The sequence below is a fragment of the Garra rufa genome, chromosome 3, assembly GCF_049309525.1.
Source record: "Garra rufa chromosome 3, GarRuf1.0, whole genome shotgun sequence".
Taxonomy (NCBI): Eukaryota; Metazoa; Chordata; class Actinopteri; order Cypriniformes; family Cyprinidae; genus Garra; species Garra rufa.
This window is the reverse complement of record NC_133363.1, coordinates 40,364,594-40,389,336: the sequence shown is the minus strand read 5'-3', so window position 1 is coordinate 40,389,336 and position 24,743 is coordinate 40,364,594. Positions and strand designations below refer to the sequence as shown.

General features: G+C 37.9%; 1 protein-coding gene across 1 annotated transcript in view; it reads right to left on the bottom strand.

The window, feature by feature from the left end:
- map2k5 (mitogen-activated protein kinase kinase 5) overlaps positions 1-24,743 on the bottom strand; it is a 78,110-nt gene that overhangs the window by 26,422 nt on the left and 26,945 nt on the right. Inside the window, exons 14-19 of the mRNA XM_073837060.1 lie at positions 24,597-24,670; positions 18,653-18,703; positions 18,225-18,296; positions 16,303-16,332; positions 7,336-7,362; positions 6,982-7,014 (exon numbers count right to left, since the gene is read on the bottom strand). Coding sequence (XP_073693161.1) covers positions 6,982-7,014; positions 7,336-7,362; positions 16,303-16,332; positions 18,225-18,296; positions 18,653-18,703; positions 24,597-24,670 — 287 coding nt within the window. The remainder of the gene's footprint in view (positions 1-6,981; positions 7,015-7,335; positions 7,363-16,302; positions 16,333-18,224; positions 18,297-18,652; positions 18,704-24,596; positions 24,671-24,743) is intronic.

Sequence of the window (24,743 nt, the reverse complement as noted above, 5' to 3'; positions counted from 1 at the left end):
TCATTACCGAAGGTAAGCTTACGTTTGTCAATACCGATAATACGTTCATGTGGTCATTACCGAAAGTAAGCTCACACACACATTCTCTATTACTGATGGTAAGTTCATGTTCGTCATTAACGATGGTAAGCTCACATTCGTCATTACTGAAGGTAAGCTCACGTTCATCATTACCGATAATAGGTTCATGTTTGTCATTACAGAAGTAAGCTCACACACACATTCTCTATTACTAATGGTAAGTTCATGTTCGTCATTACCGAAGGTAAGCTTACGTTCATCATTACCGATATTAAGTTCATGTGGTCATTACCGAAAGTAAGCTCATATTTGTCATTACCAAAGGTAAGCTCACACACACATTCTCTATTACTGATGGTAAGTTCATGTTCGTCACTACCAAAGGTAAGCTCACGTTCATCATTACCGATATTAAGTCCATGTGGTCATTACCGAAGGTAAGCTTACGTTCGTCATTACCGATACTACGTTCATGTGGTCATTACCGAAAGTAAGCTCACACACACATTCTCTATTACTGATGGTAAGTTCATGTTCGTCATTACCAAAGGTAAGCTCATGTTCATCATTACTGATGGCAAGTTCACTTTTGTAATTAGCTCACGTTTATCAATAGTGATGGTAAGTTCATTTTTGTTATTACTGAAAGTAATCTCACGTTTATCATTATTAATGGTAAGCTCATGTTTGTCATTACTGATGGTACGTTCACTTTTGTAATTGCTAACACCGTGTCTACACCGGAAGCAACAGTTATTGTGGCATGCCGCAACAGCTAAAGTCTGTCTACACTGGACATGACAAAGCGACTGTTAAAAATCATTTGAACTTTGCGTCAGTAAGTCATAAATAAAACGCAGCATCAATTTACTGTCTGGGATTTGTCGTGTCGTGAGCAGACACAAATATTTCCAAATAGAGCATAATGGAACGGGAAAGAATGTGGTGTTCTTAAGTTTAAAAAAAGTACAAGTAGACAACCTAGACAACCTAGATAGCCAGACTGTCATTACTAGCATCCTCTGGAAGTCTGGAAGTGGACAAATTACTAGATCAACTTCCTGAATTTGTCCCATCTGCTTTGTGACACTTTTTTTTTTTTTACCTTAATGTGACTTTTTAACATTACCGATGGTGAGTTCACATTTAATGCGTCTCAGATCGTACATTCACACCACAAAATATTCTTTTCCATTTTTCTAATTGACTGGTCTTGATGTCCTTCTTGAGCAGATATCCCTCTTTATTCTGCCCATTTCTCATATTCTCTCAGGTATAGTTTCTAAATGTTCTCTTTTCTCCTGCTCTTTGAGTCTATCACATTCACTCTGTCTCTTTCTCGGTCTGTGCACTAGATTACTCTTTAAAGTAGGTCCTGGGGAGTACCCACAACTCCCGTCTCAAGCTCTCTCTCACTGTCTCTCTCCGAAGGTTGTAAATCAGTGGCAGTGAGTAATAAGGCCTTGGTCAGCTGAATGCAGTCGGCAGCGGCGTGGCGGCGCACTCTTTGGCCTGAGGGAGACGGAGCGAAGGGCAAGGCAGAAAATAGTTTGAGTGATGCCTCCGCCGGATGAGTAATGAACAGTTCAAGCAGGTCAACTCATTACACGAGCGGCCGTTTAATTATTAATTACGTGCAGCAATCTATAGCAGAAAGGACACGTTCGGTATGTTTAATGTGTGTTTATGCTTCCCTCTCCTTCATCTCTCTGTGGCGTTCTGTTATTAGCATGTGTCAGTAAGTAGCTCAAGCAGAGAAGAGAAGGGAGAGGCTTCCCCCACACACACAATTAACACAATTACTTATTAATTACTCACATAGCGGTGGAAAGCGCATTTAAATATCGGAGTTACCATGGCCTACGGGCTTTAACTAAATGCTGAGGAGACTGATGCAAATTTGGGGATTGTTTGAGTGTTGAGTGTGATACAAGATGACCTCTCATAACTCCTCAGATGTGCTAATTTAAGGAACAAATCTGCTGAGGTTTGCCAAGGTACAGCTATTCAGAGCCAATAGTTTTAACAGATGTTGTCATCTTACTTTTTAACTAGAAAAAAAAAACAATATGGATGGCCCTGTGGCCCAGGGGTGAATGTGCACAGCTGTTTAGTGAGCAGACAACAGTGAATTCAAAATAGCTATACATAACACAACAAAATGGGAATGTGAGATTCTTGAGATACTTTTGTATAACAATTCCAACTACCTGTATTAATTGTATTCTGAAGCACAATATAAAAAACCTAAATGAGATGTGAAAAAGAACTCTGATCACAATTAGAGAACACTTACAGATACCTCCAAGTTATTGGTGTTAATCTGACACCTGGTGCTAATTTCCTTAATTATATGACAAACCCTATTTAACTGGTTGCATTACTCTTATTTTCACTGAGGCCATGTCCACACTAATATGTTTTTGTTTGAAAGAAAGGAAAACGGAAACCTTTTTTTTGAAAACACTCTACAAAGTGGATAAATTTGACAACGTTTTCGCCTTGTAGTGTGGACTGTGAAAATAGAGGCTTTTGAAAACTATGACACATATTTGTACCAATAAACCTGTTTATACCAGTAATTGTGCCTGCTATGTGCTATTCACTTTCACACTGTTGCTAAAGATGTGTGTACACTCTTCGTTTTACAGTCCTAAAAAGATGACATAAAAATTTCTCACAAATGCTGTTGTAAGTAAGCGCGACATGGACGCATCAGTGAATTATGAGATATTTCCGTAAAAAAAAAATCCTGCCAGAACAATTGCAAGAAAACTTATTACATCGCCAGTGATGTGAAAAAGTGTTGGCCCCCTTAATGATTTTTTTTTTTTTTTTTTTTTTGCATGTTTGTCACAATTTAATGTTTCAGATCATCAAACTAATTAAAAGTGTTTTTGTGTTTTGTGAAAAATGGCCTGCATGGCAGAGTTCCAAGATGAAAACCGCTGCTGAGACAAAAGAACATAAAGGCTCGTCTCAGTTTTGCCAGAAAACATCTTGATGATCCCCAAGACTTTTGGGAAAATACTCTGTGGACTGACGAGACAAAAGTTGAACTTTTGTGTGTCCCATTACATCTGGCGTAAAAGTTACACAGCATTTCAGAAAAAGAACATCATATCAACAATAAAATATGGTGGTGGTAGTGTGATGGTCTGGGGCTGTTTTGCTGCTTCTGGACCTGGAAGACTTGCTGTGATAAATGGAACCATGAATTCTGCTGTCTACCAAAAACCCTGAAGGACAATGTCCGGTCACCTGTTTGTGACCTCAAGCTGAAGCAAACTTGGGTTCCGCAGCAAGACAATGATCCAAAACACACCAGCAAATCCACCTCTGAATGGCTGAAGAAAAACAAAATGAAGACTTTGAAGTGGCCTAGTCAAAGTCCTGATCTAAATCTTATTGAGATGCTGTGGCATGACCTTAAAAAGGCGGTTCATGTTCGAAAACCCTCCAATGTGGCTGAATTACAACAATTCTGGCAAGATGAGTGGACCAAAATTTCTGCACAGCGCTGTAACAGACTCATTGCAAGTTATCGCAAACGCTTGATGGCAGTTGTTGCTGCTAAGGGTATGGATAGGTCTTGAAAGAAGTCAAGACTGAAAGTGCATTCTGAAGTGACCAAGGATCTCATCAGCAGAAAGAATCAAAAGGCTATGCTCACCTTTGCTGAGGAGCATATTGTGTCGAGAGAGGAGAACTGGTCTAAAGTTCACTTTAGTGATGAGAGCAAGTTGAATTGATCAGGGTCTAATGGGAAACATTTCTGCTTCAAACTGAGTAAAGACTAAAGGCCAAGTGAAGGAAGAAGTGCCTTGGTTTGGAGGATATTTTCTGCAGCATAAATTGAGCCTCTTATACAGCTACATGGCAGGGTGAATGCAAATCTTAATCAGAACTTCCTTCAGCAAAAAGCAGTTCCTTTCCTGCAAGCATCTCCCAATCAGCCGGCAATTTTCACGCAAGACAATACTCCTGTCACACTGCAAAACACGTAACGCAGTTCCTTGAAGCTAAGAACACTAAAATAAAGAAATGGCCGGGCCATTTCCGAGTCATGAACATGTGGCACTGAAGAGTGGAGTAATGGCTGCTGAAAATTCAGCTTTGCCATCACTGAAACAAGTTACATCATAAAATATATCAAGACAGAAAACAGTAATTTTATACTACTAATAATAATTCAGAATATTACTGTTTTCACAGTTCTAAAACAATTTTTTTTTAAACAAATAACGCAGCCTTGGTGGGCATATATGTGACCCTGGACCACAAAACCAGTCTTAAGTCGCTGGGGTATATTTGTAGCAATAGCCAAAAATACAATAGCCGCTTTTCCACTGTCGGGCCAGTGCGAGCCAGTGCTAAGAGCGTGCCGGGCGGGGCCAATGGCCTCGAGTCGCAAGCACCGAGGCCAAAAGTAAGCTGCGTTTCCACTATCGAGCCAGTAGCCTCGCTGTGCAAACCTAAAGCCTGCCCTTTACACACCTCATTGGATCAAACGTCACGAAACCCCTCCCCTTTCAGCGGGGAGATTGAAAGTAAGTCAGGTAGGCCACCATAGTGTGATTATCGAACGAACAAAATGGAGAGATCCGAAGCGGCTGTTTGTTTGCTCCTTTCGGTGTTTTCTTGGTGGAAGATGAGGCAGCGATGCGAAGATGGAAGCTTATGTTAGCTGCAAGGCGAAAAAAATAATAATACAGCGAATGCAGAAACGCCTTGTAATGTTGGCGATGTCTGTTCTGATGCAAGAAATGCTCTGCAACAGTTGTTAATGCAGCAGCAATATTTGTAATATATTACATTAATTAATCACGTGAAAAGAAGCTTTGTTTTTATGACCTACACTCAAATCTTTCGTCTAACTTTGTATCACATAATACAAAATGTTGCATCTACACCCTATTGCAAAAAATAACGACACCTTTGTACTTATAGTATAATCTTTTATGCCTTTATTTAGGTACAGATACAGTGTATGTTAAATGTTATCAAGGTGTGTTGGTGAGTTTTTGGGGGGTTTCTTTGGACGATGTAAATCACCTTATACATCAGATCTCATTTTTATAGGATCGTACTTGCATTTGTCCAAATTTAAATAAGAGTATACTCATCAGACATGCGTTTAAATAATGTTTTCATCACATAGTTGTCTGTAACAACAGTTAATGGTGCAACTATTAATATAGGACCTGATTTACACAGGACAAAAAAGGTGCTCCATCAGATAACCATTTAAGTACTGTGCCCATCAAAACGGCATAGATTTCCATATCAATATCTGCCTAATGTGTCTTTTCTGCATGGGCACCACTTTGTCCATTGTGCGTTTTTATGGCTTTGTACTGCGCCCGCAATTTCTTCAACTTGTCTCGAACTTAACTAGATATTTAGCTTTGCGAGTTCAGCAACGATGTATTTTATCACGTCTTCGTTTCTGCAGACGCCGTCAAACTGTCCTCGGCCCAAATACTCAGAAGAGCCCTGGTATCTTCCGCAGACCAGTACTGACGATTCTCCATTTTAAGTTTTATGAGTTTTTTGCACGACGTAATACAGCGAAATGCGCATCTTACCGCAGACACACTTTTACCTGACTGCACGCTTATCGAAACTTTGCATGAACTCCGCCTTTCACTTTGACCACGCCTCAAGCCCCAGCTGGCCCGCTTTGGCCCAAGGTTTTCGTCGGGCCGAAAAACCCGGGCCATTGGCCCTGAGGAAGCACCGACGAGGCACGATCAGGCCCCGGAAGTGACAGTGGAAACGCGACTGGCCGTGGCACGCACTAGCACGCCCGCTTTTGGCCCGACAGTGGAAACGCGACTATTGTATGGGTCAAAATTATTGATTTTTCATTTGTCAAAAATCATTAGGAAATTAAGTAAAGATCATGTTCCATGAAGATTTTTTGTAAAATTCCTACTGTAAACCTATCCAAATGTAATTTTTGATTAGTAATATGCATTGTTAAGAACTTAATTTGGAGAACTTAAAAGGTGATTTTCTCAGTATTTTGATTTTTTGCACCCTTAGATTTCAGATTTTCAAATAGATGTATCTCGGCCAAATATTGTCCTATCCTAACAAACCATACATCAATAGAAAGCTTATTTATTGAGCTTTCATATGATGTATATATCTCAGTTTTGTAAAATTTAACCTTATGACTGGTTTTGTGGTCCAGGGTCAAATATGTACATACATACATAGACACACACTGCAAACAACTGCCTCAGGGCCAGTAAAATCTGAAGAATCATTAGGCTGACTGGGTGAAATACTGCATACAAATCTACATACACACCAGAGTTATACTAAAAAAGGTGTGTATATCAGAGAAGTGAGTTTAACACACAAGCTGTATCTGTTTCAAGGAATATCTAGGTTTAACTGCCCCTGACCCAACTCCTCAGAGAGATAAGGGTGAGAAAATGTGTCAGGGTTTAGCTGGGTGTATTTTAGCGCCTAACGGATGTCAAGGTTAATGCAACAACTCTGTGGTCCACAACCCTCAGTTGTCCAGGGCCCTGTCATGCTACATTAAACCAGCAAACTGTGTGTGCCCGCATGTTTACACACGTGCAAGAGAGAGATAGAATGAGGGAGAAAAAAACAGAGAGAATAAAAAACAATGTATGAAGTTGTAGTGAAGTAAAAATAAGAAAATATATGAAATGTAGTCATTTTTTTTTTTAAATGCGATTGTTAGTCTGAAACAACTACAATTTGCTGCTCAACCCAAGTTTAGCTGAATTTTCAAATCCAGACTTAAGCCAATTGTTCCGTTCAAGGCCTTGACATCAGCACGGCCGAGCTCTCGACAGCTCCAGCTCTTCAGAGCTCAAACCCTGAGCAGAGCTGATAATGCACCTCGCTTCATTAGGAAACAAAATATCAGCTTTCCACCCCATTAGGGACGGTTTCGTACATGGGACACAGACTCACCTCATCAACAATGCACTGCAATAACTGGAGAGGCTGTGATAGAGGGGGGTAGAAGAAAAAGAGATTAGACCCCATACAACGTCCTTACAGTGCAAAGGAAATAAAATCATTAATGCAATAAAACAGGTAGCAATACAGCTTAATCAAATGCACTCTGACTCGGGAAAAGCCATTTGATCTGTAATGTTTTCTTATTTCTAATGGCACCTAATCTGAATACAGGCTGTTAAGACAGAGCGTATTATTGTCTGGTATTAACTTCAGAGGGAGGCAACCATGCGAGGTGAGGAGAAAACTGCGAGGGGTTGCGAGAGGAGCCGCCTACATCTCTGAAAATACATGAAAAACACTTACCATTAAAGAGCCCTGGTTCTTTTGAATCTGCAAGGAGAGAAAAAAAAATCACGGATTTAGGTGAGAATGAGTAAGCGAGAGCGAAAACATGCAATTAGCATGTTACAATCACAAGCGTTGCATGAAGACATGTTTATGATCACTGGGGGAAGATTATAAAAACCCTGATGGCAAGATATGGGCATGATGTGTTAACATCGTTTACATAATGAAAACACAGCCGCTAATAGTCTGATCCTCAATTAGGATAAGCTTCACCAAGCATTTTTTCCATTAATTTTATATTTCCTGCATTTTATTCACCTCCAGGTTTATATGTTTGACTCTAGAAGTACACTCATGATATACATCTCAAAAAGCACCACAGTCTGGGATATTAAATGTGATGATAAAATACATACGGTTTTTAAATAGCATTCCTGTTGGAAAGAGAATTTTAGTACTTTTCTGCTTTGCAATTCCTTCTTGCTAGATGTAAGTAATCTGAGAGAGGGTTTATCTTAGATGGAGACAAACTAAGTACTTTGTCACACATTTTGTTGTTTGAACTGAAATTTTATTTTTCAGGGCAACACTCTGCTTATGCAATCTGGCTTAAACTTCCTGCCTGGACCTCATAGTTTAACAGCTAACGGTGTGAGACCACTCTGATGACATATTACGCTAGCCATTGATTCTCTTTCTCAATTAAACACGGCCCAGCTCTCTTTAAATACCTGGAGATGTTGGACCAATAATGTAGGAACTAAATAACACACAGAATTGGCTAAAACAGCAAAGCACGGCAATCACAGGACAATTAAAGGCATAAATATTTGCTGTACGTGCCATTTTCCAATTAAACCACTGGAGTTGGATGAAATACTTCAATGTGATCTCCACTGAACAATAAAGACCACTTTAAATACATCACCTTGGCTCCTTTTTGAAAAGGTTAGTGCTACAGTTAGTTATTATTAGTCACCCTCATGTCATTCCAAACCCATATGACCTTCAAGGCCGAAAAAGGTAGTCAGAACATTGTTAAAATAGTCCATGTGAATTAATAATAGATTTAGAATTTTTGGGTGAACTGCCCCTTTAAGTGAGCTCTTAAATGGAAAGTAAATGCAAAACAAAGCCGTTTTGCATACTGTAAAAAAAAATAGATTTTTATTAATGTATCCACCTTTTTTCTGAATGCAGAGTCTCGTCCACCTCATAACGTAAAGATGCTTTAAATTTCCGTCTCTGGTGTTTCTAGTCAAATTAATGCACAGCTTAACCCTGCACACATATAACCCTTTTATATTTAAAACGTTTCAATTCAATCAATTCGGTCAATCTTTTTGACCCAGTTTAGCATGAATTTCTATGGAGATCAGAACCCAAGAGCATCCAAACGAAACGAGTTAGAATCCGTCATGGTGGCGTTCATCAGTTTCTCCGGAAAAAGGTGGATAGTTTCAAAGAATTTTTAAAAGCAATTATTTAAGAAGATTTTTTATTTAAAAATTACTATTTCAGTCTTTCTGGTTCGAAATTTCACTTCTCTTTATAATTATTTGTGAAATTTACAATTTCTGAATAAAAAAAAAGTAATTCCTACATGAAGTTTTTGTTTTTATTTTTAGTTTCTCCATTTGTAACACATTTGTCTGTGTTTGTGAAGTTTCAGACCAAATAGTGTAAGCAATGTAGAGTCAAAGAAGTGATTTTGCTAGGAAAAAAGGAGCAGCCAATGCTTTCTTTCACTCCAGGATCGCTCAGAGCGGGGTTTCACCAGTGAGCATGTGAGAAGAATTGAAAAACCTGGAGTGGAGCTGGAGCCAAAAAATTATTACACAACGCTTTAGCCAATTTTTTTCTGAACTGCAAGTTTCTCAATATCAACTTTTTGTTTACAAAGCTGTTGTATAAAAGTAATATCACATTCAAAATTGTGCTTTTACACAAATATTGCCATGGCTGTGATTACTTTCGGCCTCAATAGCAACAACACTCTTGCGAGGGTGATATTGCTTAAATATAGCATTAAAGCTCAGGGAGAGCAAAAGCATACAGTATATTCAGATGAATACGAGGCTTAAAATGAGCTGAAACCAAAACAGCCGGAAAACAGAAAAGGCAACAACAAATCAATCAGGAGGAGAAGCGCTGGAGGCTGTATACACACGCCAGCCAGTCTGCAGTCTTCAAAGATTTTCCGAGCGAGCCATCGGGAGACGCCATTAACTCCTGACAAAGAATGCAAATTAATCCCAACATGGGGTGAGACGAAATTAAAGAGCCTTTTATAATCAATGACAAGATAACACATAGAAAACACACACATACACACAGCCATGCACTCACACATACAAACAGCAGCAGATTTGTGGCTCTAAATGAGAGCGGAGCGGGGGCAGGGCATCAGAAGTCGATGCAAAAATACGACGGGCATCTCTCGAGATCTCAGAGCACAATGGACAATGACTCTCTGAGCATGTGTGTGTGTGTGTGTGTGTGAGAGAGAGAGAGAGAGAAAACAGACAGATGCCTGGGCTGATGTGAGTGACAGGCCAGGCCTGAGGTAGCGTGTGTGCTGGCTGGGTGGCGTGTGCACGCGTGTGTGTGCGATGCCTGCAGGTGAAGAGTCTGCAGCACCATATGGAGCTGTGAAAATTAACATCAAGAGCAAAAACGCTCTAGCAGTGGGAGGTTTAGCTCTCCCTCTCTTTCTTACTGACTAACCCCCTCCCTCTTTCTCCTTCATGCCTTTCTCTCTCTCTCTCTCTCTCTCCATTTCCATTCCATACGAATTCTGAAACGCAGGAACAAGGAAAGGGAGAGTAAGGAAGATTAAAGGAGGAAGTAATAAATTAATGGGGTGTGTATACATGAAATGCTTCAGTATAATGCCTCTGGCTTTACGGGCCAAGAACAAAAGTTTTGCCATTCATTGGTTTCAATTGTTATCGCTTTAACTGATAATGATATACAGTATGATGAAACACTCTGAGAAGAACGGTAGACCTGAATGGATTCCCACATTCCCATGTCATTGTCAATGAGGTTTTTGTTTTTGTTTTGAAGGGTTAGATACAGGCCAACATATAAAGGTCAAATTTAGTTTTGCAGTCCTGCAAGGAAGAGAAATGCAGCACAATATTTAACAACAACTGATCCAATCACGGTTCCAGACACTGTGCGTATGAGGGAGTGTTTGTGTGTACATGTGAATACATTAGTTTACGTAATAATACTCTGTGGATTAACATGATAATGGCCCTGTTAATAGATAATGCTGGAGAGCAGAGGAAAACAATTTCAAATGAGACAAGCCTCTAGGCCACGGGATAATGCACACACACAAATGCACGAATGCACTCGTACACAGAAACCACCCTGGCCTCTAGCCTTCTAATGCTCCTTCTACCCATCAACTGCAACACACTATATTTTGTCACTCTATTTTATGTCCTAAATATTTTACGCTAAATTTCACGTATTGCACATTTTTTGTAACGTTTTGCTATTGTGCATGAAATCTTTGAATCAAGCGATGTGTGAGATAAAGTACAAACACACACCAGTGCCAAACCAAGGCTCCGTGACCGTTCGATGCTCAAGGCTTTGGCTCTAGATGCAGCCTCAAAATGTTCCTTTCTGATTTCCCCTGCATGCCCTGAGTGGCTGCTTTGTTTTAATATGCTAATTAACCCAACAGGCATGCTGGGAGTAATTTATTGAGCATTAGTCAACATTTCCCTCATTAAACTCACTGCACTCTTACATGCAGAACTTTAAAAAGCTGAGAGTCTGATCAGAGAAAACTAGGGCACTGAATCAGATATGGGCATACAGTATATTTCTACAGTATATACACAGGGCTTAAACTGACTTAAACTAAATAATTAAAATAAAAATTTACAATATACCCATTTGAAATGCATCAACATTAGTTAACGCTTAAGGCATTATGAACAGTGAGTACGTTTACATTGACAACAATATTCCGATTTTAACGCGATTAAGACAATACTCTGATTAAGAAGCAACCATGTAAACTGAGATTTTTGATTAATTTAATCCGACTAAAGTCATAATCGGAGTAAACACAAATCGAATTAAGACAGGTGGCGTATTCCTATTTTAGTCGCATTATGGAAGACATGTACACACCTTAATCAGACTATTCCCCTTGTGTAGGACTTTTCGCCACATTTTGTGACAGGATACACAGTAATGCTGCGTTCCAGGCAGGTTTTTGAGCTCGTAAATCACGTGTTCAAACCACGACTCAGGACTTTGTAGCGTTCCAGGCAAGTCACGCCAAGCATTTATTATTTTTATAGTATTAATAATTTGATTGCAACGTTATATTGTCCTAAACTCAATTTTTCCACCGTGTGCCACTGAACACCGCACCCCTAGAGGCTTTATTGTTGTTTCTCGGGCTATGTCACGTCAGAACTCGGAACTGGGAGTACGTCGTCGATCTAGTACGAGTTCACGGGTGGGAATTCACGGGTTTGAGTGCCGTTCCAGTGCACTTTCACGGGTAGAAGTTTGGAAAAACACGGGTAACGGGTTGTCTGGAACGCGGCATAACGCTCTCAGTTGGTTGCGCTTTGGTTTCATTTTTATTTATTTATATTTTGCTACAACATGGGCTTAATCAATGCTCATTGCTGATAAATAGCCTAGTTTGTTATCATAATTTTTAGTTTTATGGAAACGTTTTTAACATTCAACCCCCTTTTTCATTAGTATAATTTGTAAGTATTTATTTTAATTTTGTGAACGGGATTTCCGCTATTGGAATGTCTTAGGATGCTTTTTACTTTTACTATCGAATTCATGATCTTGGTTTTGCTTGCATATATAAGGCTACACCTATCAATTTTAAGATTAAAACAAATTCTTAAAAGATGGATTTGTTATTTTTAATTAAACAGCATAACAAAAATAAATTAAAACTAGCTTATATAGCATTTATTAACAAAAACTAATAAGACGAGGCATGGACTCCATCACATGCTGTTATATGCCGACTAAACAATTTATTACAGGGCGCGCAAACACTGAGCAATCAAAATAATTAATAAAAAATAAAATAAAAGAAAGCCTCCAAAGCGTAATGTGAGGTAAACGGCAAAGATAACAGGGTTTTCAAAATGAAAACAAACAAAAAAAGTAAAACTAAACTGGCTTTCGGTGACTGTGCTTGCGACTGACTGGCTCTGAAACGCTCGCTGTATGGATCATACGCTTTGGAGCAGCACAGCACGCACTCGCACAAATGCGACCACGGCAAATTTTAACTCACACATTCTAAAATATTTGTTGCATATGTCCAGAGCCACTTCAAGCTTTTGTAAAATTAAAACCCAAACATCCAAAAGTCTATAAGGAAGATGAACTGATAGCGTCGCGTGTGGACGCAATGATGTGTGTCATTAATCGATCTATGTACTATAACATGTAAAACGGGAACATGAAAGGAATATTCTAAAAGCAACTCATGTAAACAGCTTAATCATATTATTGTCTTATTCAGAATAAGGTCATTAATTAGATTACTGGTGTCCAATGTCCATGTAAACGTAGTCAATGAGTAATACTTTCACATCATGCTTTAACCCTCGTTAATTTCAACAAACACTACAGTCCAAAAGTTTGGGGTCTGTAAGATTTTTTTTTCTGTAAGTATTGTATACTCGTTAAGGCTGTAAATACAGTAAACAGTTGATTATAAAATATAATTTAAAATAACAGCTTTTTGGATTTATTTAAATATGTGTGTATTCTCATGTAGGCTTGTGCCGGTATTCGGTAATGCGATAAATCGCGGTAATGAATATGCACGATATTGTTATCGCGGGCACTTCAAAATACCGTGAAAAATAATAGATCCGAATTTATATTTTTAGAACGCGCATTAGCTTATTTTCCATCAACCGCTTGAAGAAACACTGCGTATATGCTGCGCAGAACTGATGCGCACTCTGATGTAAACAATCCCCACATGTAGAAGCACTGTGTGCACGCAGTGCACGCCGCCGCTGCCACCGCACTCTAATCCTCACACGAAGAAGAAGCATGGCGGAAGGAGGAACGCTGCCGACAATTTATCCCCCTTCAAAAAGGGTAAAGTCAGAGGTTTGGAAATATTTTGGGTTCCAAAAAAAATGCAGAGGGATTGCTGATCGAAGACGGTTTCCCTTTGTGTAAAACATGTGGACGGAAAGTGGCTGCTAAACACGAGAACACGTCTAACATGTTCGCTCATATTCGCGACAACCATCCACTGCAATTCAGGGAGATAAAGGTAAGACACTTCATTTCTCATGCTGAATACCACATAAAACAACTATTTGAAAGACAGGATCGCAAAATTACGTTAACTTATTTCCATTTGCTGCATGTTGCTTGCTTCCATGTAACGTTAGTTTAAGAGTTAGCATGAACTCCACTTGCTACACTTAAGTTTGCGTCTCGTATTTTAACAACAAAATACAATACTCAGCTAAAAGTAAGTTCTGTAATTAATAATGGAAGTTAGGCAGAATAATTTGATTTTAAGTTAAAAAAGGAATGCAACACAATCATACATTTTCACACAGTGCGAGTAAACTTGATGTTTACAAGAGAGTACAAGTAAAGTGCAAAACTTAAGCTCATCATCGTGTGGTTTCTATTACTAAAATATAGTATGAAATGACAGATGCATTTAGTTGAAAGTTGGAACTTGGGTTATTTTTAATCTAAAAACAAAAAAACGAAAATATACTTTGCTTGTATTCTCTGTCTGAACAGCGTCTTTTATTTAAATTATCAGAGGTATGAAGTAATATTTTTCATTCCTATTTTACAGAGTGGCCATGCATCTAGCAGTGCTGGTTCATCTTCAGCTGAAGCCATCGTTCAGCCAACAGTTCAAGAGGCATTCCAGCGTCAGGCTTCATATGGACCTTCATCTCATCGGGCCAAGGAAATCAATCATGCCATAGCATACTGTATTGCTAAAGACATGATCCACATTCACTTTGATATAATTGCTCAAGTTTACTTTTATATTGTGTATTGTTTTATTTATATTTATTTGTATTTAAATGTTTGAAGTACTTTTAGTTAATTAAAAAGTTATTAAAGTTACTAAGTTGACGAAACTGAAGTTTTTTGTGTTTTTTTACCTGTTTCTCTTGTAAAATTACAATATCGTGATAATACCGTATACCGTGATAAAAGCTCAATCAATTAATCGCAGCATGAAAATGTGATACCGGCACATGCCTATTCTCATGATGGCATATATTAATTTTCAGATTATTTTACTATACTCATATGCTGACTTTTTTATTATTAGGATTATATGACAAATAGAAAGTCCAAAAGAACAGCATTTATTTGAAATAAAATATTTTGAGAGAATTATAAATGTATTACCTGTCACGATCACTTTACATTAACATTAACCAAGGAGAATACCATTTGTTGTGTAATTATTACTTGTGATATCTCATTCATTACTGTAATAATGTCAATGGATGTCAATGTCAATAAACTGAACTATTTTGTAAAGTGTTACCATGTATAAATTATAGAAACAAGAGTTTCCAAAGAACTAGAGAAGAATCAGAAACTCAGTTTGCAGTTTAAAAATGGTTCATTGAACTTATTCCTTAGGGTAGCATTCAAAAATCCAAGTAATTTTGAAAGCAACGCTATGCTTGTCGCAATAGCAACACAATTTTTGATACAGTCTAATAAACATGTACATATATACACCATGTCATACAAAAGGCATATTAATATGACATGCTTTGCACACTGGGTACCATGTGGTTCTTAAACTGTGAACCCTCCTTAAAGAATCCGGATTATATCCTTATTCTTAAAATGGGATAATCTTGAAAAATCCCTGCATTAAATCTGATTACAGGGTGGTTGGGATTGAAGAATGAGTGGGTCTGTAGGACTGTACGTAATGTAATGTAATCTGAGTAAACAAGGGTTGGATGTGCAGTTGTGGGATGAACAACCAGTTAATTACTACCCATACACTAATATCATGAGGAAACGGGTGTCCACTGTGCCTCCAGCCTCCTAAGACCGAGGAAAAAAATTAGGTTAAAAAAAATATTTTTATGTCATTAGATTGTTTAGAGCATTTTTGAAAAAAATATATATATTTCAATCATAAATTATGCTTTGTCCTTGGTAGAGGACATCGGGACTCAATTATAAAAAAAAAAAAAAAAGACATGAATTGACATGCATAGGCAAAAACTTTCTTTTTTTAAATCACCAATACATTTTTAGTTTTCAGGATTTTTTTTGTTTTACCAAACTTTGTATAAAGATGAGTTTCAACTATGTTATTACCATAATGATTTTATATACAAATTTTCTTTTTGCAAAATGTGTGTAAAAAGTGTAAAAAAAAAAAAAGTGTAATAATAGGAGTAATAATTGACAAGATTTTCATAATAATATTTAATATTTCATAGAAATATTGAAATATAATTTCTGTCCCTATTCATTTGTGTCTCCCAAAATGCGTAATAAACATGCTTTTAGTCCCAGCGTCCTCATATGAGGACATGTATGAAATTAATGTTTCGTAACAGAAAGTCGTATTTTGATTTGAAACCCCATAACATTTTCCTAAGATGTTGATTTATGTCACACACTTTATTTTAAATGATAATTACAAAATATTATCATATTGTCACTAAATTAATTTTAGACATTTTTGAAGACCAAGGAGAGAACGTTGTCATGGTGAAACATCCAAACATTTTGTATCTCTGAAAAGCCCTGAATGTGCTCTGTACAGGACATCCAAACTAAAATAATTAGTCTCAGAGAAATTCACTTAAATACAATGTCCTCATATGAGGATGCAGGGTCTTAGGAGGCTAGGGCATAGAACTGTTGAGTATTCAATAGCTAAATGGTAAATTGGTTAAAATGGTATTTGGTTTGATGAAGTAGACTCACCTGTGGATATGGAAAAGAGCCCAGCGCCAACTGCCAATGAAAGAACAGAGGGAAAGATGAGTTATAATGATAAGCTTTTACCAATAAAGCTCTGACAGAAAACAGGATTTCAGGACAATAAAAGATGCTTTACATGAACACAATAAAATCAGTTCCTTAATACATCACACTTATGTTTTGGTGCATTTAAATGCATATTAATTGCAATTAAATTAGAATGTATATACAGTTTATAAATGTATATTAAATGCACTTTGAGTGTTTTGTTCCCACTTAAGTGGAAATTTTTTATAAAGTCTAAGATGTGGTTAAACTGTATTTCTGAACGTACTAACAATCATTTATGTTATCTGAAGAAAAAAAAACTTCAATACTGACACAATACAATTAAAATTACAGGCAAGTCCTTCACATATATGTTAGACAACACTTCAAAATAAGTAAACTGTAAAGCATGACAGAATATTATTAAAACACTCTCTCAAACGCCCTTTCATTTCATTAATATGATATGAAATAAAAGGGCACTTGAGATACATAGTTTTTCCCAAAAGTACAGTACACTACGAGTGCACATTCAATGCTATTAAGTGCTCTTCTGTTTCAAGGGTTTAAGAAGCAGTTATATTCGTAATCCTGCCTACATCCCAGCATCACAGCAGGTGTATGTACTTCAGCAGGTGTTAATCTGTGAAGTCTACAGTGCATGCTGGAATAAAGAACAGATGTGAAAAAAGCAACAAACCCAGAAGCAAAAGTCAAACTATAAATAAGACTATTTTCAAACCTTACTTTAATTACACTCCAGTTACATTTAGAAAATTAATCCAAATCAAATCACAGTGCATTCATTTATTAAATCTAACATACCCACCTCAGTTCAGGAGGTGAGTTCAGTTCATTAGTTAAGAAATCTGCCAACAGAACATAGAGGTAATTCACCCGAACTGCTTAAACATTCCAGCAGCTGAGCCGAATCGATCAAGTCCCTAACAGCGTGGTAAGGTCGATACTAAATCATAATCAGATCAATATACTGTTCATCAACTCATGATAATGTCAATCCATATGACCCTTGATATTTCCCTCCCTAAACATCTCACTGATAATATCTAACAGTATTGATAAATACAATCAAGGGATTGAGTGGAGGGATACAATAACAATTCATCACAGCCAATGAGAAGCGCTGACAATTACAAAATGGGAATCAATAACGCCAATGAGAACTACCAGCACGGCATTTTCACTACACGAGTCAAACCACCATATTAAAATCTAATCCACTCATACGTGCAGTTCTCGCTGCTGGTTTCCGTTTAGAAAAACATCCATTACAAAAAAATAAAAATTCACTATACTCATACACTCATACTCTCTTCCCTTTTTCAGAAACACACACACCTCTGGAACAGAGAACACAGCACTCTAATTACTGGACGTTCTGCTGGCTGAGTGATTGATAGCGTTTTGCCACACTGACTCCAAATCTTTTACTCTCTCTCTCTCTCTCTCACACACACACAATTACTAATTTTCTTTAATGTTTCACTACACACGCATTTTGTCCTTAATATTATTTCCCATTTATTAATCCCATTTTTATATATAGAAACCACACACACAAAATCTAATTTCTTTACTTTATGCTCACATAGGAATTCAAATAAGAGGGTCCAAAAGGATAGAGCAGAGTGTGTGTGTGTGTGTGTGTGTGTGTGTGTGTGTGTGTGTAGCAGTCAGTGGGAGATCTTGAGTGTGATCCATGCATAGCTGTAGGCCAACATCTGTTTGGACAGGCTGCCTGCAGGGACTATCAACAGCACTCAGCAGAAACACTGACACCAGTCCACCCGAACTACGAATGCTGGGCTATGTGTATACGTGGGTGTTTATAAGAAATTAATATATGGCTGTTTTACCTCCATGAAAGAGATTCCTACACTCCACACGTCTGAGTGAATACCATACTGTTCCCCTGATATCCGCTCTGGCTATAAAGGCAAAGACACATAAAGAATCATTACAATGCAGTGTACAACTCTACAAATGAATTGTGCACTGAAGGCCACACACACATATTCATACCGTATGTGCAGTGGTTTCTATGTAAGCAATTTAACAAGTTCTGTTGTCTAAATGTGAGTGTACGTGAGTGCAAATCGAATTTCAGAAAGCATTTGATTTTTCCATAAAAAAAGAAAGCATTTAAGCGTTTGTGTGCGTTAAAGGCACATACTTGACTTACAGCCTGTATAACCTAATATGCATGACCTATGCATTCTCTATTCAGGTAACATAATAATAAAGTGTGAACAGAAAGACTGTTACAGATCTGAATGCAGCTTACCGCCATGTACGCATTGGTTCCGACATATGTTTTAGCAATGGAGTTTACCAACTGTGGAAGAAAGCAGGAGAAATACTTTTAAAAGGAGATCAATAAGAATCTGAAAAAGAATAACCATCATGTCAGCTGTGTGACCAGAAAGCATATTATTGAGTGCAAAGGTGTTGTCATGATACCTAAATTTCAGTGCTAATAAATAATAAGATTCTCACTATTAACTATTTGCTTATTATCATGCATATTACTAACACGCCGGTTGTTTATTAGTAATTATGAAACACATATTAATGTCTTAATCTGCATGACCAAATGTTAGATTCCTTAAAGGAACACTCCACTTTTTTTGGAAATAGGCTCATTCTCCAACTCCCCCCAAGTTAATAAGTTGATTTTTACCGTTTTGAAATCCATTCAGCCGTTCTCCTGTTCTGGCGATATCACTTTTAGCATAGCTTAGCATAAATCATTGAATCCTATTAGACCAGTAGCATCGCGTTCAAAAATGACCAACGAGTTTCGATATTTGTCCTATTTAAAACTTGACTCTTCTGCAGTTATATCGTGTACTAAGACCAGCGGAAATGTAAAGCTGCGGTTTTCTAGGCCGATAAGATTAGGAACTACACTCCCATTTCGGCGTAATAGTCAAGGAAGTTTGCTGCCGTAACATGACCGAAGCAGGCACAGTAATATCACAAAGCGCCTGAAATTAGATCCCAGCTAGGTAACTTCCAATGTGACCGGTGCTAAATTTGTGTAATTCCGGTTGTTGCAGCTGTCAGAGTTGCAGCTGGTAAATTGTTAGTGGCTGGATTTACCTTTGTGTGATTAGCTATGGTTATGTGCATTGTAAGGGGCTGTGATAGTAAGTCGAAGACGTACTCTACTACCATGTTTCATAGAATTCCCACGAAAAAAAAAGCAATTCTGACTAATGAATCAATGGCTGGCTGCTCTGAACATGGATCTCAAAACACCGTTAGCAACGATCAAGAAATGGCGTGTTTGCTCCGAGGATTTTGAACCAGATGACTATTTGGATAGTTTTACCGGTACTACAGCACGGCGTCTAAAGGACACGGCGATCCCAACAATCTTCAAACTAACGTTACAGACAGGACAACAAGGAGCATCGCCCACGGCTGTAAGTGAAACATGATATTGTTGGCTAACGTTACCTGTGAAATGCAACCCCTGAAGAGTAGTTTTGGGCGAACAGTTGGCTTAGTATTTGCTATGACCAAATTCCATGTATGATTGCAAAAGAAAGTTATTGCGAACAGTCGGTGGTGTTTAAAGTCAGTTTTGACTAAAAGTGTACATCATGAATATAAGCCTGAAAATGCAAACTGACAGTATGCATTTAAAATCTTTATATTATATATTGTAGTGGTTGCAGGAATAACTTACTCTTGCGACAGCTGGCCATTAGGTCCACTCGGCGTGTGACGTTTTTTCTAGTTTATTTGATCAAACCGGAAAAAAAGTCTACTACTGCAGGATGCAGCATTGCATCCAAGTCCTCGGATGTTGCGACATGCAACTTCCTCATCAGGTAGATCTACCCTTGCCATCGATGGCAATACCTGGTCCCACTCGCGACAACACAGGCACTCACTTTCAGTTGGCATGGGTTGGCAAGCCCCACCAGCTCGAATCTGCTCTCCTCATCCCTTCTGTCCCAGAGAGTTCAGACACACTTTCTTGTCTTTCGCATTCCAAAACCTTAGCTTCAGTGAATTCTGGTTCAAATTGATACGGTTCAGGATCTGCACCAAAGTAAATATCTTCTAAATCGTCTCTCACAAATGTCTCCATGGCGAGGAACGCTGCCTGTGCTGTGCATGCACGTTGGATATGTTGACGGAAGTAAACATTTGCACATGTGCTGTGTGGTATTACTGCGCCTGCTTCGGTCATATTACGGCAGCAAACTTCCTTGACTATTACGCCGAAATGGGAGTGTAGTTCCTAATCTTATCGGCCTAGAAAACCGCAGCTTTACATTTCCGCTGGTCTTAGTACGCGATATAACTACAGAAGAGTCAAGTTATAAATAGGACAAATATCGAAACTCGTTGGTCATTTTTGAACGCGATGCTACTGGTCTAATAGGATTCAATGATTTATGCTAAGCTATGCTAAAAGTGATGTCGCCAGAACAGGAGAACGGCTGAATGGATTTCAAAACGGTAAAAATCAACTTATTAACTCGGGGGGAGTTGGAGAATGAGCCTATTTCCAAAAAAAGTGGAGTGTTCCTTTAAAGGGGCTATATGTAACTTTCTGAAATTTAAACTCGCGTCTGACACCTGTGGCCAAAAAACGGAACTGCTCTTCCTTTCTGCTCGCTCTGGCAGCGCGCGCTCGTACGTACACACTTCACAAGTCATCCGCTGCAAAGAAGTCAACATTATGTTTACGGAGGTAAGAACAGTCAAATACATATATTGTTAGAGAAACTAAGTTTGTTTGCAATATATATGACTAGTGGTGGTGGCAGAGTGATCTGAAACGTTTAACACGAACGCGCTTGACGTCACATCCGCAGACAGCGCGCGAAAAATCCGACCCGACAGAAAATAGGAAAAATAGGATACAGGCTTATAGGTGCACCCACTGTGAGCTGACAAGGTGCCAGTATGCTCATCAGGAGATGTTTGAGTCATAAATGGTCAAATAAAAAGGCTATTGTTACGTTTATTTTGGGGAAAAAGTTACATATAGCCCCTTTAATCTGACACTATACCCTACAACTACCTTACTATTAATAAGCAGTGAATGAGAAGTTTATTGAGGAGAAAGTCATGGTTAAAGGACAGTTCATGCAAAAGTGAAAATTCTGTCATTAATTAATCACCCTCATGTAAACCTTCATTTATCTTTTGAACACAAATTAAGATATTTTTGATGAAATATGAGAGCTCTCTGACTTTCAAAATTTGGACAGCAAGAGTCCTACCACGCTCAAGGCACAGAAACGTCGTAAGGACGTTGGTAAAATAGTGACATTAGTGGTTCAACCTCAATTTTATAAAGCTACGCAAATACTTTTTGTGCACAAAGAAAACAAAAATAAAGACGGCATGCGCTGCACCTTGTTTATGAGCAGTCGTTTTCTTTGCGCACAAAAAGTATTCTGGTAGCTTCATAAAAATACAGCTGAACTAATGAACTATTTTAACGACGTCCTTACTACGTTTCTGTGCCTTGACGATGGTAGGACCCTTGCTGTCTATGGAGGATAAATCAAATTTTATAAAAAAAGATAGATTTTTGTGATCCGAAGATGAACGAAAGACTGACAGAATTTTAATTTTTGGGTGAACCATACCTTTAATAGTTAGTTAATAGTAAGAATTGATCCCCAAACTAAAGTGTGACCATAAATCATTTCAAATTTTGGTAACAACATATAATTAATTCTAATAACAATTACTGATACATTAACCTGAACTTAACAGATTTATTTAGATTTTTTATTTTTTATTTTTGGTCTACTATAGTTATTGCTGTCAGTTTAGGATTCAACCACGCATTTAAAGGTGGCTGTAACTCCAGAAACTTGGCACTGTGTGTGGCCTGAAAAAAAAAATAGGACTTTCATTCTTATTTTAAATGGATCATACAGATAGCAAGCAAACAGTGCTCCCTTTTTATCACTAAAGCTGTCAATCACTTCAGTTCAGTGCAAACTCGCTCCGGAAAAGATTTTGCAAAATGTCATACAATAGAATTCAATAGTAACGGTTTGGTTCCCAACATTCTTTAAAAGATTTTTTTGTGTTCTACAGTAAAGGATGACAGACTTATTTTTAGGGTGAACTATCCTATTAAAAAAACAGATTTTATTTATAAATTAAGTTTTATGTTTTTTTTTTTTAAATCTCTAATCCCAATCATGAACAACAGTAATAGTAATCATTTAAAAGGATAAGTACACAGATAAATACATTAAAAATGGTAACCCTTCAAATAAAGATTCAATTTGTTTTGCAATTAATTTAATAATGAACAATTACTTACAGCAGCATTTATTAATCATGATTCATGATCATTTATAAATATACTGTCCCTAACTGTCAATCCATATTTGTTCAAAATACATTAAAATTATTGTAAACAACTTAAAATGGTAGAAATGTATTAGTACATTGAAAAATTAACATTAACCTACAATAATAAATGCTGTAAAAGCATTGTTGTTCATTACACTTGCATTACTTCACTTCCAGAATGACAATTTCCTCAAATTTACCCGCATGTCATCCAAGATGTTTATGTCTTTTTTTCTTCAGTCAAAAAGAAAATAAGGTTTTTGAGGAGAACATTTCAGGATTTTTCTCCATATAGTGAACTTCAATGGTGGCCAACAGGTTGAAGGTCCAAATTGCAGTTTCAAAGGGCTCTACATGATCCCAGCTGAGTCTAGGTCTTATCTAGCAAAGCGATCACTCATTTAAAAAAAAAAAATGAAAATTTATATACTTTTTAACCACAAATGCTCATCTAGCACTAGCTCCACCTCACGGATTATGTCATCACGCACGCATGTCGTATTGAAGACGCACATTGCAGAGCTAGTGCAAGACGAGAATTTGTGGTTAAAAAGTATACTTTTTTTTGACCGATCGTTGCGCTAGATATGACCTTTGAATAAGGCCTTAGATAAGCTAGATAGAGCAATTTGGACATTCAACCAGTTGGCTTCCATTTAAGTCCACTATATGGAGAAAAATCTTGGAATGTTTTCCTTTAAAAACCTTTATTTCTTTTCGACCAAAGAAAAAAAGACATGAACATCTTGGAGGACACAGGGGTGAGTAAATTATCCAAAAAAAAATTTAATGCTGGTAGTGAACTACTCCTTTAATGCATTTATTACACCGAACAAACCAAACCTTTTTGCAAAGTGCCATTTTCAAAACTAACTAACAAACACATTCCTCTTACTTATCCTAATAGCTGATGTAGATCTTCGCAGTGAGAGTATTGGATATCTAGCACCATCACACACAATCTTAAAGGTGAAACATTAACCCCTTCGTATGTGCATATCCAAGAATAATATAGAGCAGCCATCACATCACATATAAGCAGCACAGGTATCTCTGTTTAAACATTGAAATTCAGTACAGATGTGACAGCAGGTGACCTGAGCTCTCTGCCATAAGCTAAAGGACACAGTAAGAGGAACTGATTTAAATCTACTGAAAAGAGTGTGTTATTGTGGAGTGTTATTGAAATGCCAGCCTGGTTTAATTTTAGTCTATACTCTCACAGGGGAGAGACAGTGAGATCCGGGCACAATGGCACATGTCAGCAATGACAGGACAAACATAATGAGAGCGTTCCCCCGTGGCCTGGTGTGCGTCTGCGTGCGCGTGTGTGTAAGTGAATATGAGAGACATAGGTTTACTATACAGTGTCACGGTCTGGACGGGCACAGAGGAGAATACACACACACACACACACAAACACACACACACCTCATCCAGGGGTCAGCTTCAACTTGAATCTCTTCAGGGAACATGGGTATGAATATTAATTAAAAGAGGGCTGTTTGGAGTGATTGGGTCCTATTGTTGGGCTCCTGAGTGTATTAAAGGTGGAGAGACTAATGCTGACTTTCTCAGTCAGAGATATTGTCTCCAGCCACACGCACGCACACGCACTGACTATCTGGTCAATGTGGTAATTACAAAGAGCTGGAAGTGAGAGGAGTGGAGCAATCTAGGAGGTATCTGGGGGTTAGGGAGCAAATGCAAAAAGTCCCTGGAGGAATAAGACAGAGAAGAGAACAGAGACATTGAGGCTGACGGGACAATGGCTGATCTGAGCTGACTGTGCTCACAACATACATACACATAAGAAGCACTTGTGTGAGTATGCAGACAAAATAAACATGCACACATATAGTCACAGGACACAAACTGAAACGTACCTGTGTGCTGACTCCAAAGTCACACAGTTTGATCTGCCCCCGTGTGTTAACCAGCATGTTAGAGGGTTTCACATCTGCACAGAGAAACAATTATTATATTGCATTATTATATTGCTACAATAATATTTGTCAGTAGTATCTAATATT